Source organism: Rhinoderma darwinii, chromosome 1 (assembly GCF_050947455.1).
Source record: "Rhinoderma darwinii isolate aRhiDar2 chromosome 1, aRhiDar2.hap1, whole genome shotgun sequence".
NCBI lineage: Eukaryota > Metazoa > Chordata > Amphibia > Anura > Rhinodermatidae > Rhinoderma > Rhinoderma darwinii.
The window spans coordinates 332773888-332790521 of NC_134687.1; the positions used below are offsets into that span (position 1 = coordinate 332773888).

General features: G+C 43.4%; 1 protein-coding gene across 1 annotated transcript; it reads left to right on the forward strand.

Annotated features, from left to right (window-relative positions):
- The first annotated feature begins 547 nt into the window (after window positions 1–547).
- LOC142749907 (thioredoxin-like) lies at window positions 548–11611 on the forward strand. The gene is made up of 5 exons (XM_075858534.1): window positions 548–604; window positions 4285–4389; window positions 5846–5905; window positions 6012–6077; window positions 11446–11611. Exons 1-5 carry the CDS (start codon window positions 548–550, stop codon window positions 11515–11517), a joined length of 360 nt encoding a protein of 119 aa, XP_075714649.1. The 3' UTR covers window positions 11518–11611.
- The last annotated feature ends 5023 nt before the right edge of the window (window positions 11612–16634 follow it).

The window sequence follows — 16634 nt, forward strand, 5'->3', positions numbered from 1 at the left end:
GAGATTCTCGAAATGTAACCTGTTGGACTAGTTGAAATTAGGCTGATGTAATGCAATGCATTAGAATAAAGCCGCATGAACATAGCAGAGCCCTAGAATGAAGCTGTATGGCCTTCGTGTGCAGAGCTATTCTCCCCTACAAGCAAAACGGAGCCGTAATACAGCCATGTGCATGAGGCTTAAAAGGAAAAATATATACAGAGATTGTCCAGGATTAGTTTTCTTCTTATCTTGGCCATAAGTGGCCATTTTACTAGAAATTAAATAGGTATGTAATTGAGCTTATTAGAAATTATGGGGGGGGGGGGGGACTTTATCCCCGTAGCTTGCCCCCCCCCCCCTGATCGGACTACCCACATCAGACTACCCCCATCCCCATCAGACAATTTAAAAAAAAAAGAAGCTCATCTCAGCGCAGCAGGCTCCCTCAGCACGCTGCGGCTCATAGAACGTACTGATGCCGGGCGGCGTCAGGATGTTGTGTGTGACACAGCACTCAGGATTTTTAGTGTTGTATCGCATATAAGACCCTTGTATGAGCTGTGGCATGCGGAGGGAGCCTGGGGGGACCCGGGGGGGGGGAGAGGAGAAGAGGATCAGTAAGGTGAGTGTACTTTTTTATATTTTATGTTCAATGGAAAGCAGTTAATGGATGGTGCACAGCCTAGGTCATTTTGCCGCAATTGTGTCGCATGGCTAGCCGAAAGATGCAACACATTTATAAGATGACTCCAACACATCGGTTATTAAGACTGGTGTATGAAATGCCAGTCTTAATAAATCTTATATGTTTGTTATTTCTTACTACTCCTTGGCTTGCTTACTGGATGAAGTGGCCAAGTGAGGAGGTCACATGGCCCCTTCACAGAGCTCTGCTCTGTATACAATTTACAGGGAGAGGGGAAGGAGCCATATAAAGTTTGACCCAGGATCGTATGTAAACACGACGCAAGAAATAGTAAACGTGGTGTAATTTTTAGTAAAGCTCATTTGCAAACTTATTTATTCTTTAGTACGGTGTTTCCCAAACTGTGGGTCGCTACCCCCTGAAGAGTCGTGTGAAAGACCTCCATGGGGTCCCGAGCCACTCACTGATGTGCTGTGTGGCGCTGCGTTCCGTATATGTCCGCTGATGGACAGGTCGGGACGGGTCACAGCCATAGTAGGTACTCAGCGACATACAGCTACAGATACCTCCCCTGCCTGCATGGATCACTAAGCACCAACAAGCACCAATAAAAGTAGCTGCTTGCACTGTAATGATGACAGGTCCCTCCGACGTCCAGTGTTCAAGAGCCAAGTTTATTGAATAGAGGATTACAGGAGTATATAGGCAGTATACACGAGGACAGGAGTATAGAGGCAGTATACAAGAGAACAGGAGTATATAGGCAGTATACAGGAGTTCAGGAATATAGAGGCAGTATACAGGAGGATATGAGTATAGAGGCAGTATATAGGAGGACAGGAGTATATAGGCAGTATACAGGAGGACAGGCGTATAGAGGCAGTATACAGGAGGATAGGAGTATATAGGCAGTATACAGGGGGACAGGAGTATATAGGCAGTATACAGGGGGACAGGAGTATAGAGGCAGTATACAGGAGGATAGGAGTATAGAGGCAGTATACAGGAGGATAGGAGTATAGTGGCAGTATACAGGAGGACAGGAGCAGTGGTGTAGCTGTAGGGGTCGCAACGGTCTCAGTTGCGACCGGGCCCCCTAAGCCTGGGAAGGATCTCCTCCACTGGTCGTGGGAACGGGGATAGCTAAGTAATTATGTTATTATTTTTCTATTAGGTACATAAGGGGGCATTATACTGGGTATGGGAGGGGGGCATTATACTGGGTATGGGACGGGGGTCTCATATGGTAGCTGCTGAGGGATCATTATACTATATGGGGCATTATACTGTATAGGATGGCTAAGGGGGCATTATACTGTATGGCGGGCATTATACAGTATGGGACAGCTATGTGTGTCATTATACTGTATGGGGGCATTATATTGTATGGGGGCATTATATTGTATAGGGTGCATTATACTGTATGGGGAGCATTATACAGTATGGGGCAGCTATGGGTGGCAGTATACTGAGGGGGCAGCTATGGAGGCGTTATACTGTGGGGGCAGCTATGGGGGCATTATACTATATGGGGGCATTATACTGTGTGGGGCAGCTATGGGGGCTTTATACTGTGCGGGGGCAGCTATGGGGCATTATACTATGGGGACAGCTATGAGGAGCATTATTCTGTGGAGGCATTCATGGGGTCTGTCGGGCAAGTCGGCTAGGCATAGGCGTGTACAGGGTTCTGGTGGTATTGAGGAGGGGTAGGGGGGCTCAAGCTGAAGTCTTGCACCAGGGCTCATGAGCCTTTAGCTACGCCCCTGGACAGGAGTGTATAGGCAGTATACAGGATAACCGGAGTATAGAGGCAGTATACATGAGGACAGGAGCATAGAGGCAGTATACAGGAGGACATGAGTATACAGGCAGTATACAGGAGGACAGGAGTATGGAGGCAGTATACATGAGGACAGGAGTATAGAGGCCGTATACAGGAGGACAGGAGTATATAGGCAGTATACATGAGTACATGGGGAACTTTCTACAGGGTGCTCTATGAGGGGTGTACTATCTACAGGGGGCTCTATAAGGTTCACTATTTAAAGAAGGCTCTATGAGGGGCCCTATGTAAAGGGGGCTCTATATGAGGCACTAGTTACAGGGGCAATTGTGAATTCCACTATCTATGAGGGCACTATCTACAGGGGGCTCTATGGGGGCACTATCTATAGGGGGCTCTGTGGGGCATTATCTACAAGGGGCTCTATGAGGTGTACTATCTAGCAGGGGCTCTATGAGGGGCACTATCTACAGGGGGCTCTATTTGGGGCACTATCTACAGAAGGCATTGTGAATGGTACTATCTACAGGGGACATTGTGAGTGGTACTACCTACAGGAGGCACTTTGTGTGTGGTGCTTTACTTTACAGTGTTTGACAAAATTGTATTCAGGGGAGCAGTGTATGGTACTACTACTATATTCAGGGACACTGTATACGGTACTATTATATTCAGGGGCGCAGTGTACAGTACTATTATATTCAGGAGCACAGAATATGGTGCTATTATATTCAGGGGCACAGTGTATGGTACTATTATATTCAAGGGAGCAGTGTATGATGCTATTATATTTAGGGGCATAGTGTGTGGCACCAAGTGAATTTTATCTTCATTTATCGGTGTGGAAACTTTGGAAAAGTGAGGAGCCAGAGACAAAGGAGTGGCAAATTCTATAGAAATAAGTAATGTCTGGGAGAAGTCGTCATGAGGTCTGGACCAGATGGAGAAGAAAAGGGACCGAATACCTTCAGAGAAGATGTCACCTATGAGTCACTGGACTTATAGAGGAGCTGTCGCCTGTCCTGACATGTCTGTTGTAGGAAATCCTTGTATTTCACAAAAAGTCTGCGTAGTCCAGGACTAATAGGTTTTACCATTACCCTTGTTAGGATGTGTCCCTACACAGTGTGATTCTGTCAACGATAGTTGGAGACTGTCAGTATGTAGAGACACAGCTCTTTGACAGGGAGAATAGTAACACCTATTTGTCAATGCTCGCACAGAAAGGTGGTGTTAAATATAGACACGGTATAGCGGGGCGGGGGTGGAAAAGGAGAGCACAACTTTGGGGAACAGCCCAGGGCTATGTTCTACTTCATCTAACTGTCCTCTAGTGGAGGCTGCAGACAGCCTGTATATTATTTTAAATCTGTTATTTGGGGTATTTGGAGCTTTGTATCACAAAAACGGATATATTAAGAAATTAATCAGTACAGTTTTTTTTTAACCTTTTTAATTTAAAACCCTGGTATTCAAGGGTAGATTTACACTTTTAGCTTGCCTGTAGCTTCCTGGATTGCATTTGACTATTGCAGACTGCCATAAACACCAATCGTACTGAGGGTCATGAACATTTGCACCTGCGGAGGCAGCTCAGTCATTTGCGTAAACTACCTCAATTAAAGGGAGCATTTCTATCATCATTATATCAGTGAAGTAATATCAAGTAATTCATTAATTCTTCTGATTTCTATTCTTCACTTATTTATTTGCAGATGTTATAGTTTAATATTAAGTGCTGCTGGTTTATGTTGTACATATAATAATGTAAATTTTTTTGAAGATGTGAACTCATTTGTTTTGCTTTTAAAATATGCACAACCAGAAGTTTTTGTTTTATGGTTTATTTTTCCAATTATTTTTTTTATAGTATTCAATGGAAAACATTTTAAGAGACGCTGGAAGAAAACCTGTAGTATTTGCGTTTATATCTTATAGATGTGGACATTGCAAAAGACTACTTCCCTATCTTGAAGTAAGCAGCATCACATAAAGATAATTAAGTAACAAAGAAAATCTGACTACGAGGTATATACTAGTATATATATGAGATATGTTCTCATAAGACAGATTTGTTGCAGAAATTTCTGAGAATCCATTTCATACATCTAAACGGGGTTGTTTCTACAGCATGGATTTTTCCAAACCATACATTTCTGCAACAAATTGGTCCTGTGTGAGCAGATCCTAATAATGTCAGTTAAATAAATGAACAGAGTCATAGCTTAAATTTCCTGGTATCAGATAAAATTCTGTTGAAAGCCTTTCAAATGGTGTGAGAGTTGCTTGTCAGAACCAAACCTAGTCACTGTACAAAAAGGATAAAATGCCCTATGTAGATCCACTGTACAGGTGGTACAGCCCTCAGGGGGAAGGCTTAATTAAGGATCCCGCTCTGTCTCCCACCACCCAGCAATTATTTATACCTGCTGCCGCCACTAGGAGTAGTTTACTTCATACAGATTAAACAGCTATTATTGAGTTCAATGGGAACTGTATACATTTGTATGAAATGAGCTCCCCCTTGTGGTTACTGCAGGCAGTCAGAATGTTGTCATTTAACTCTATAGTTGTTTAAAGGGGGATTTGGAGCTGTCACAAAAAGAGTTTCAGCACCTGTAAGGATTTTTTTTTTTTACTATTATTCTTATTATTATTTTATTATTATTGTTATTCAGCACTAATTTAGATGGGATAACATTTAATTATAACTACACTAGTCACAGTTCATACCATCACCATCTAATCTGTCTAATATGACTTCAAGCAACATATACATAATCAAGATTGTGCCATTCTTAAAGCCCATCCCCCACCCTAGTACCCACTAAGTGTATTTTACTGCCTGAAAAGGGTTGTCCTTACAACAACCCCATTCCATATGCCCTATTAAGGCATATGGGTATCATAGGTTAAAGCAGATAGAGGGCTTTTACAGCTTTAACAATTAGTGTACATTTTACCAAATGAAAAAATGTTCAATACATTTATAATTGACATTGATTAAAAATTCAATCCCCAAGATCTTGCCACTCTATAGATAGCATGTGTATTGTTCTAGCTGCATACATAGAAAGGTCTGTTTCCAGAGGCGGGTGGTCCAACTGCCCCAGGCACCGGCCCTTTAACTGGGGTGAGTGGGCCCAAATTCCCTAACTTAGCTCCCCCTTGTGATCCGGCAGAGCACTCAAGCCCCACAGTCCCTGGCTGCACTAATGGTAATCTATGATCAATACAGGGCAAGAAAAGGGAACCTAAAGCAATCAATACAATCTTATCTAAACTTATTATGAAACAGAATACTGATGTTGTCCGTATAGAGTTTAGCATTGTATAAATAGACCCATCAAGAACAAACAAGTAAACAAACAGATACTTTTTCCATATCATACAATAAATTAACAAAAAAATTGTATCCTTATTTTCTACAGTCATTATGTCAAGAGATGCCTGATGTCATTTTCAAGAAAGTGGATGTTAACACTTCAAATGTAACTATTGTTTCAACATAATGTCTAACATTATATATCTATAACTATAGAAGTGAAAATAAACTGGAGGCTTCTATTATCTAAAGCTGTATTGTATCATCTTTAGGATCTGGTGCAGGAATTTGCCATTGATGGTGTACCAGATATTTTCCTCTACAAAAATGGTGTTTTGGTATGTAAATTTATAAACGATTGCATTATACTAGAACTGAATTATATACAGTAGATTTTATATACTTTTTATATCCTTGTCAGCTGGTAGATTATGCTTGGTCAGTGACAAACTAGGATATATTAAGCTCAACAGAGGCATTAGTTGTGGGCACTCATCCTTAAAGGGGTTATTCCATCAGGTTCATTTATGACATATCCACAGGATATGTCATAAATGTCAGATAGATGCGGATCCCACCTCTGGGACCCGCACCTATTTCTAGAACGGGGCCCCCTAAACCCCATTCTAATGCTCTGTGTTGTGGCTGAAGCTTGTGATTTCCGGCCATGAAGAAGAAAACAGTGTAGGTCGCTGAGCTACGCTGTATCCATAACTCCCATAGTAGTGATATAATAGCAATAGTTACATAAACAGCGTAGCTCGCATACTACGCTACTTCCGTAACTGCCATTTACTACTATGGGACTTAGGGAAACAGTGTAGCTCAGCTTAGCTGAAGCATGTGATTTCCGGCCATAAATTACAGGGAACATTGTAGCTCGCTGAGCTACGCTGTTTCCGTAAGTCACATAGTAGTGAATGGCAGTTACGGAAGCAGCGTAGCATGCGAGCTATGCTGTTTATGTAACAACCATTCAGTTCTATGGGACTTACGGAAGCAGTGTAGCTCATCGAGCTACGCTGTTTTCTTCTTCATGGTCGGAAATCACACGCTTCAGCGACAACACAGTGCAGTAGAACGGGTTTAGGGGGTGCCATTCTAGAGATAGGTGTGGGTCCGCCATACATGTACAGCATATGTCTTTAAGGGGTTAAGGATGTTCTGCTACTTTGGAGCTCGTCGTATGTTTAAAGATAGTCAAAATCAGAAGCAATAGCTGTATGAAAGCTCAATGCTGATGAGCTGATTGGATGTTGATCGTGTAGACTCTGTGTTGCAATTTTAATAAAATATGCAACTAGCACTGAGGGTGAGGACACACTAAGCGGCATCCTCATGCGGCCAAAAACCACGCCCACATATGGTGTGCACCAATAACAACTTGATAGTTAATAGCCTGGTTTTGCATGTAAATTTGCGGCATGTCCTACAAAATCATCAATAAATTTGTAACCCGCACTGGAGGGTGCTAAAACTTAGGTGAGCATCTGTTCCTATTTGAATTAGAATAACAGTTAGGTTCCCAGTGTCTAGTTGAGCTAGCCACATATCAGAGCTCATTCAATAGTTCCAATCACAGAGGTTTGATAAAGACACTTGTATGGGGCCGAAATATTGCCTCTTATATTCACAGGATGTGCATAGATAAAACCTTTGCATCGAAAATGCTGTTGCCTGTTCTATTATTTGATCATATAGCAGTGTCCATGTAGTTGTCCCTTTCACATAGCAGTGTCCTTTGTAGTTGTGCCTATAAAATTGTATTAAGCACATGGAATTTTTCATAATCCAAAAGCCACATGCAAAAATTCCCTTTCTAATAGTATTGAAATTGACTGAAATTAAAAACCTGGAGCATGCTCTCTTTCAGTAGCTCTTGTATGGGGTTTGCAAAATGACATTCACTTGAATTGGACTGTATTGTTGTTGCAGATTTTTTCGGTGCAGATTCCGCAGGGACAGAAAAGCAGCTTATATGCACAGCTTATAGTGCTGTCCATACAATTGAGGCAGCCATATATGAATGCCAGTTTGCCTTAATAGGGTTGTCTCACGATTCAATATAAATTTCTTTGTTAAACATAAAAATTGCTCAATTGGAATCATTTAAAAAATGCCCATGTGCATCAATTGTTATTATGTACTTGTTATGGCGCCCCCTAGTGTTATTTTGCTTCTCTCACAGAATGTCCACCTAATGTATCCAGTTCCAGTGGACACACATGCCCAGTAGCTCAGTCCCACTGCCCAGATCCTCTTGTACATGGTTAGCAGAATCAAGAAGTGGCTGCTACTGTAGCGTCCATGGCCTCGGGCCGTCAGGTTTACTCACCTCCCGACGCCCACAGCCATGGATCTGTGAGCGCTGGTCCCCATCTCCTTCCTAGGAGATGTAAGCGCTCACTTCTGCTCCGGTCCGCTGTGTCCCGTAGGGTGCGCGCGCACGCTCGTGCCCGCTCTTAAAGGGCCATTTGCGAGACCGTGGCTGTGGCTTCAGCACAGATGGAGGTCGGTGCCGCAGGTTGCGCCAAACGTGGCAGACAGTACAAGATGTAGCAGAAGACACTGGACGTGGCAGAAGACACTGGACGTGGCAACGACAGCAGGTGCAGTAGACACGACTTCGACACTAGTAGGCACAGGAACAAGAACAGCACGGGATACAGGAACAGGTAACAGGACACGGGTAACAACTGGAACGGGAAACACTAAGGGACCATTTGCAAAACAGACTTGGGATAACTAACAACCCTCAGGCAAGGATCAGGAGGGCTGGGGCCTTCTTATAGACCAGGAAATCATGTGGTTGATGATGATGATTGTTTTCATGTGCGCGCCTCCATCCGTGCTGAAGCCACAGCCACTGTATGGACTAGTTGAGGTACCCGAGTCAGTGGCGTAACTACCGCGGTAGCAGCAGTAGCGGCTGCTACGGGGCCCGGGGCTTGAGGGGGCCCGGTGGCGCCGCTAGCAGCCGTTATGGCTACTACAGCGGTAGCGTCGCTACTGTGGGGCCCGCGACGCCGAGCCTTACACAGGCCCTCTCATGCCTGTAGGTGTCGCTAGCACCGGAGGGGGCCCCAGTGCTAGCGGCAGCCAAATACATGTATTAGCACTGAATGGCCGGGCATGTTCCGTGCCTGACCATCCAGTGCCTTACAATGACACTGATTGGCTAGCGGCGCGATGACATCATCGCGCCGCTTCCATGCTTGGAAGGTGCTGATTGGCGGGGCAAGTCATTCTGCCCCGCCAATCAGCGTCATTGGAGGACGCTCGTTCAGCTCCTGCAGACATGCTCAGAAGAGAGCATGTCTGCATCGCCAGTGAACAGCGTGGGAACCGGAGAATGTGAGTATGTCAAGTTTTTGTTTTTTAGGGGGTCTATATGTGGGGCAGTAGCTACAGGGGGGTCTATATGTGGGTTAGTAGCTACAGGGGGGTCTATATGTGGGTGTGTGGGCCATTATATACAGGGGGCTCTATATGTGGGCCATTATATACAGGGGGGTCTATATGTGGGGGTGGGGGCCACTATATACAGGGGGCTCTATATGTGGGCCATTATATACAGGGGGCTCTATATGTGGGCCACTATATACAGGTGGGGGTCTATATGTGGGCCACTATATACAGGGGGGTCTATATGTGGGCCACTATATACAGGGGGGTCTATATGTGGGACACTATATACAGGGGTGGGTTACCTGTGGGGCACTAGCAACAGGGTGGCTATATGTAGTGCACAGTCTACAGGGGTGGGCTATATGTGGGACACTATATACAGGGGGAGCTATATGTGAGACACTATATACAGAGGTGGGCTATACGTGGAGCACTAACTATAGGGGAAGCTATATGTAGGGCAGCACGGTGGCTCAGTGGTTAGCACTATTGCCTTGCAGCTCTGGAGTCCATATGTGGGCACTATCTATAGGGGCTTCTATGTAGGTCACTATCTACAGGGGGCACGTTGTGTGTTTGTGACAGTTATATTTAGATGTGTTGAGAATTTTAACTTTGTTTATAGGTGCAGAAATGTTTTAAAAGTGAGAAGCTGAAGACATCTAAACGGAAAACTGCAGAAATGGGTCATGGCCGGGAGAAATCCATCATAGATGTCTGAACCGGAGGGAGAAGAAAAGAACTAGAATCTGAGACGTCACCGGTGAGTCACTTAATGTAAATGTTTATTCTGCCTCTAATCAGTAATGTAGTCACTGTACGATCTGCAGCGAGATGATGGTGATAGGATTTTTTTTGTGAAACCGCATCTCCCAGCATATCCTTACCATTGTTCCGGCCATGCTGGGAGCTGTAGTTTTACGCCGTACAAACCTATACGCAGTGGCGTAACTACCGCTATAGCAGCCGTAGCGACTTCTACAGAGCCTGCAGCATGAGGGGGCCCGTGCCACCCGCCGGCACGGCCCCCTCCCATGGCCGCAGGCTCCGCTAGCAGCCACTATGGCTGCTACAGCGCGACGCCACTGAAGGGGTTGTTCCTACATAAGACGTGTATCCCCTATCCACAGGATAGGGGATACATGTGTGATCGCTGGCAGGGATGAGGAGAACAGGGGACCAAAAGTCCCCCCTAAGTTCTCCATGACAAACCTCAGACTTCCGGGGTCTGTGTCGGCAGCTCCGTAGAAATGAATGGAGCGCCGGTCGCGCTTGTGCGCATGCGTGACTAGCGCTCCTTTCATTTTTATTGAACTGCGCAGACGCCGGAAGTCCGAGGTTAGTCATGGAGAACTTCGGGGGACTTTCGGTCCCCCGTTCTCCTTATCGCTGCCAGCGATCACACATGTATCCCCTATCCTGTGGATAGGGGATGCATGTCTTTTGTAGGACAAACTATAGGACGTTTTTTTTTGGGGGGGGGGGCTATATGGCGTTATCTACAGAGGGGTTCTGTATGGCGTTATCTACAGGGGGGGCTGTATGGCGTTTTCTACAGGGGGCACTGTATGGCGTTATCTACAGGGGGGGCTGTATGGCGTTCTCTACAGGGGGGACTGTATGGCGTTATCTACAGGGGGGGCTGTATGGCGTTCTCTACAGAGGGGGCTGTATGCCGTTATCTACAGGGGGGCTGTATGGCGTTATCTACAGAGGGGGGCTGTATGGCGTTATCTGCAGGGGGCTGTGTATGGTGCTATCTATAGGGGGGCGCTTTGTGGTGGAATCTATAGGGAGGCACTATCTACAAGGGGGGGTTGTGTGATACCCAGCAGAGGGGGGGCCCCAGTCAAAAGTTTGCTATGGGGCCCAGTCTTTCCTAGTTACGCCCCTGACCCGAGTGTTACGAACTGCTATGGACTTTTGTAGACTGAGACCTGGTCAGCTGCCTCTCCGCTAGTTGGTCCACATACCCTGTGATCGTGACAGCTACTCATGAGCGCTGGATACATTAGGTGGATGTTCTGAGAGTGAATAAAAAAAGAGGGGGTGCAAGTATGTAATATCTAGTTAGAGGAGCAATTGTTTTTAAAGGTATCCCAATTAAAAAATTATTATATTTCTTATCATTGTTATGATCTAACAGAAAAATGTAATATTTAATTGTGGGACAACCCCTTTAACTATTAATATTTCTTTGTGTTAAATGACATTATATTACAGTAAAATAAAATTATATTTTTCATAACTGTGTAATCTTTCTACTGTGATTAATAAACTCAAATCTTTGTATTACAGTACAATCGAATTACTGGAGCCAACAAAGACTTACTGCTGAGTAATCTCACTGAGCTGAGACACCAAAATTGACCATGTTTCATCAGCTGCCATTCAGTTTAAGTTGTTTAACCATAACCTAAGTATCCTGGCTTTACTACTTATACATTGACTATGAAAAGTAAAATTACTGCAAAAAAAAAAAAGGTCTAAAGTTTTCTTTTATATTTAATAATAACAAGTATAAAAGTCCTAGGTCTTCACAGAACAAGCTCTAAAATGTTAGAAGTGCTCATAAAAGCACAGAAAATATGATAACCGCAGAATATCAATATTTAAAAAGGTATTCTGCCTTGGACAACCCTCATTCTTACGACCTTTAGGGTTTTATTAAGACAATAAAGAAGAAACTTTGTTTGGGACTCATCTCTATTAGGGCTTATTCAGACGAATGGGATATACGTCCGTGCAATGCGCATGATTTTCACGTGCGTCGCACGGACCTATATTAGTCTATGGGGCCGTGCAGACATGTGCGTGATTTTTACGCAGCGTTGGTCCGCTGCGTAAAAGACACGACATGTCCGTTGTTTGAGCGTTTTTCGCGCATCATGCACCCATTGAAGTCAATGGGTGCGTGAAAACCACGCATGCCACACGGAAGCACTTCCGTGCGACCAGCGTGATTCGCGCAACAGCTGTGAAAAGGATGAATGAAAACCGAAAAGCACCCACCATGTGCTTTTCTGTTTACAAACATCCGAATGGAGTATCATAATGATGGAGGCTGCGCGAAAACCACGTAGCCGGGCATCATATGATGCTGCCAAACGGAGCTGTCAAGTGCTTTTTGCGCAGGCAAAACGCCGCGTTTCTTGCGTGCGCAAAAGGCACACGCTCGTGTGATTCCAGCCTTAGACTGCATTTACAGAGCTAACTTTGTGGCCTTTGTTAAAAAATGTAACTACACTTTAAACAACTCCTAACATGTCATAGTGACATGTCAGAAGTTTTGATCGGCGGGGAGCACTGAGACCCACACCAATCGCTAAAACGAAGCGGCAGAAGCGCTCAGGTGAGTGCTGAGCCGCTTTGTTTCTGATCGGCTTTTCTCGGGAGCAGTTGGTGTATGGGCTCATAGACTTTCTATTAAGTCTGCTGCATCGGCTTTCTGAGAAAAGCCGATCAGAAACCAAGTGGCTGACCTGATTTCAATGAGTGTCGTGTGATGCTTCAGGACTTTCCTTTATCATACATGTAATGGTATACCATCCGCAAAGGAAGACCATGCAGATGATATGGGGCCTGTGGTGATAGGGGCCACCACATTAAAACGCCATACCTAGAGCATTCATCTTTTTTATTAAAATGCCACTGACACCAAAAAAGGCTAAAACCAACACACTGTCTATGTAGACATTCTCATATTTTACTATAGACTTTTATCTAACATCTGGCTGCAGCATCTTTTTGATTTAAAGGGAACCTGTCACCAGCATTTCACCTATTGAACTTTACTTATCCTTCACTGGCTGCTGCTATCAAAAGTTAATTGCCGTTATCCCCTCTCCTAAACTCCTCCTCCGACTGTAAATAACGGTCTGCAAATATTTTGCACCTTTTATCGCAATAATCTGGTGTCTGTTTGAGCGCACACCCCAGAATAGGACATCAATGCACAAGCGTGGGATTTTGTGTGCAGCGGGAAGGCGAGGAGCTGTCAATCAAAAGTAAGGAGGTGGGGTAAACTCTGAAAGACTTGAGGAATGAAGATTTGACTCTTTTCAAACGAAGATATGACTCTTTTATGCTTATGAATATACGGTGTGGGAACACTAAAAAACTGAGTACTAAAGCTACAGAGCTGACTAAGAAGACAATTATAGGTTATATAGAAATTATTTTTCACCCACTACCACCAGGTATTGCTGGTTTAATAGGTGAAATTCTGGTGATGGGTTCCCTTTAAATGCCACTGACACCAAAAAAGGCTAAAACACTGTCTATGTAGACATTCTCATATTTTACTATAGACTTTTATCTAACATCTGGCTGCAGCATATTAGTCCCTTTAAAAACCACGGAAATGCTGCAAAATTTTGTATGTAAAACTGGTACTAAAGGAGTCCCAAGGATGATTAAATGCTTCAAAGCACTCAAATATCTGATGTTACTAACAATGGCACACACTTTGACAATGGCACATATTCACATATTGCCAAAAACATAATCGTCAGACACGTACACACCATTATCAGGTGTGCTTGCTACTGTTAACATCAATGTCAGCACCGATTGTTGCCACATAGTGTCCTCAGATTTCTAAATTCCATATTACATTAAAGAGGCTCTGTCACCAGATTTTGCAACCCCTATCTGCTATTATTTTTAAAAAACGAGCATTTTTGGCTAAGTTATGACCATTTTTGTATTTATGCAAATGAGGCTTGCAAAAGTCCAAGTGGGCGTGTTTAAAAGTAAAAGTCCAACTGGGCGTGTATTATGTGCGTACATCGGGGCGTTTTTACTTCTTTTACTAGCTGGGCGTTCTGACGAGAAGTATCATCCACTTCTCTTCAGAACGCCCAGCTTCTGGCAGATCACGCTGTGACGTCACTTCCCCAGGTCCTGCATCGTGTCAGACGAGCGAGGACACATCGGCACCAGAGGCTACAGTTGATTCTGCAGCAGCATCGGCATTTGCAGGTAAGTCGATGTAACTACTTACCTGCAAACGCTGATGCTGCTGCAGAATCAACTGTAGCCTCTGGTGCCGATGTGTCCTCGCTCGTCTGACACGATGCAGGACCTGGGGAAGTGACGTCACAGCGTGATCTGCCAGAAGCTGGGCGTTCTGAAGAGAAGTGGATGATACTTCTCGTCAGAACGCCCAGCTAGTAAAAGTAGTAAAAATGCCCCGATGTACGCACATAATACACACCTAGTTGTACTTTTACTTTTAAACACGCCCAGTTGTACTTTTGCAAGCCTCATTTGCATAAATACAAAAATGGTCATAACTTGGCCAAAAATGCTCGTTTTTTAAAAATAAAAACGTTACTGTAATCTACATTGCAGTGCCGATCTGCTGCAATAGCAGATAGGGGTTACAAAATCTGGTGACAGAGCCTCTTTAAATACATGTGTTCAACAAAAATGTATCTTAAGCATGCATTATACCATCAGGTATAACTATCAATTAATCAGAATAATTGATAGTTATACCTGATGGTATAATGCATGCTTAAGATAAATTTTTGTTGAATATTTTGTATTTTGTATTTTTGAAGCAGATAAAAATCTATACATGGATTATAAATTACGCGACCGAACTTGGGTCACACAATTAGCTAATGTTTTTGATGGTATTGAATTACCCCATGAGGATGCAAATACTGATGTAAAAGAGATAAAAGTGTCCCTGAAATATCTTTTGAAAAAGAGAACTCGAGTGTGGTGGAATAAAGCCTCTCTCGAGAATTATTTACATAAAGATATTATCCCTCGTGGCCTAAGGATACAATTGTTCCCCTCCTTTCCGGTTGATAACACAACCTTTAGGAGTAAGTGGGAGGAGACATGCAAAAATTGTTCGAGGAATTTCCTGGAACTTCTTATTGGGTTAGATAAGAAAACCCTGGAGATCACTGAAGTGGAAATTGAGGAATTAAACGATAAACTAAAGAAGGAGCTGAATGAGAAAGCACTTTAAAAAGTGGGAGAGTGAGGTCCAAGCAGACAAGGCTAGGAAATTTAAAAGAGATCTTGCAGACTACCAGTCTAATAGTGGTTACAGATGGCAAAGATCTGGGCGACCCATAACCTCATCTCGATCATCTTCTGTGTCATCTACCAGAAGCAATTTAGGGGAACGTTTTTTAGACAAACGTACACCCATAACAAACCAAGAGGAATCAGATCGGTCTCGAATGCACACCCGGAATTTTCACAAAAGGAAAAATTATGGAGGCATCAGAGAGAATCAAATGTAAATAAGGAAACATTAAAGGTAATTAATTTGTCTAATATTGATCTCTCCGATGCACAGATTTCTGTTTTAAGTAGGGGCTTAACTTTCTCACCTTCTGCTAACTTTGACCTCTTTGAAGCGGTCAAGGATCTGCATCTTTTTGCCCGTAAGCTTATGCTGAAACGCTATTTTTTCAAATCCGGATGAGTTCGTACCATCTAATGATGTTGAAAGGGAGACCCTTAAAGCATTCGAGGAATTGCGGGGTGAAAGTCTTGAAGATGAGATGAGTATAAATACATTTCCGTTGTGTACCCGTATAAAATCCACGACATTTCCATCCTTTTCCCTTTGTCCACAGGTTGATATCTTTGTCAGGTTGGTCACTGAGGATCTGAGAGCAATTTCTAATAATTTTAGTGACAACTTGAAACCCTGTGAGAGGTTGGCTTTAAGGGAATTGAAACTAATGAAAGATGTTGTATTCAAGCCGGCGGATAAGGGTGGAAATGTCGTGGTATGGCCCTGTGATATGTACGAAAGAGAGCTTGGGAGACAACTTGGTGACAAGGAAACCTATAGGGTCTTAGAGCAAAATCCTATGAGGCTGTTTAGCTCCAAATTAGATATAATTTTGCGGACAGCAGTTGATCACACGGGAGGTTCATGAGAGTCTCATTGTTAGAGAGCCTAGAGTACCAACGTTATACCTTTTACCTAAGGTGCATAAAGATGTCAAATGCCCTCCTGGCAGACTGATTATTTCGGGAATCGGCGGGATTTGCGAACTGACATGCAGATTCATTGATTTCTATCTCAGACCTCATGTGGAAACCCTTCCATCATATATACGTGATAACACTGATATTCTTGTATCTCTTGAAGGTCTGAGATTGGAACCTAATATGTATCTGGTCACAAGTGATGTAGAATCCTTGTATACATCAATACATCATGATCAAGGTCTACGTGCGTGTAGATTTTTCTGCAGACAGGTAATATGGCATTTGAGATGGTTGAGCTCATCCTGGAACTACTGGAGTATGTGCTGAGACATAACTTTTTTGTTTTTAAAGGGAATGTGTTGCCAGAAAAACATGTTTTTTTTTAAAAAATTAAACATTTAGTGTGTGGGTGATTAAACATGGTTCAAATTTTTTTTATTTTTTTCACGAGTCAGGAAATAGTCAGGAAATATTATAAATTAATTCTAATTTATAATACTACCCATTTTTGGTCA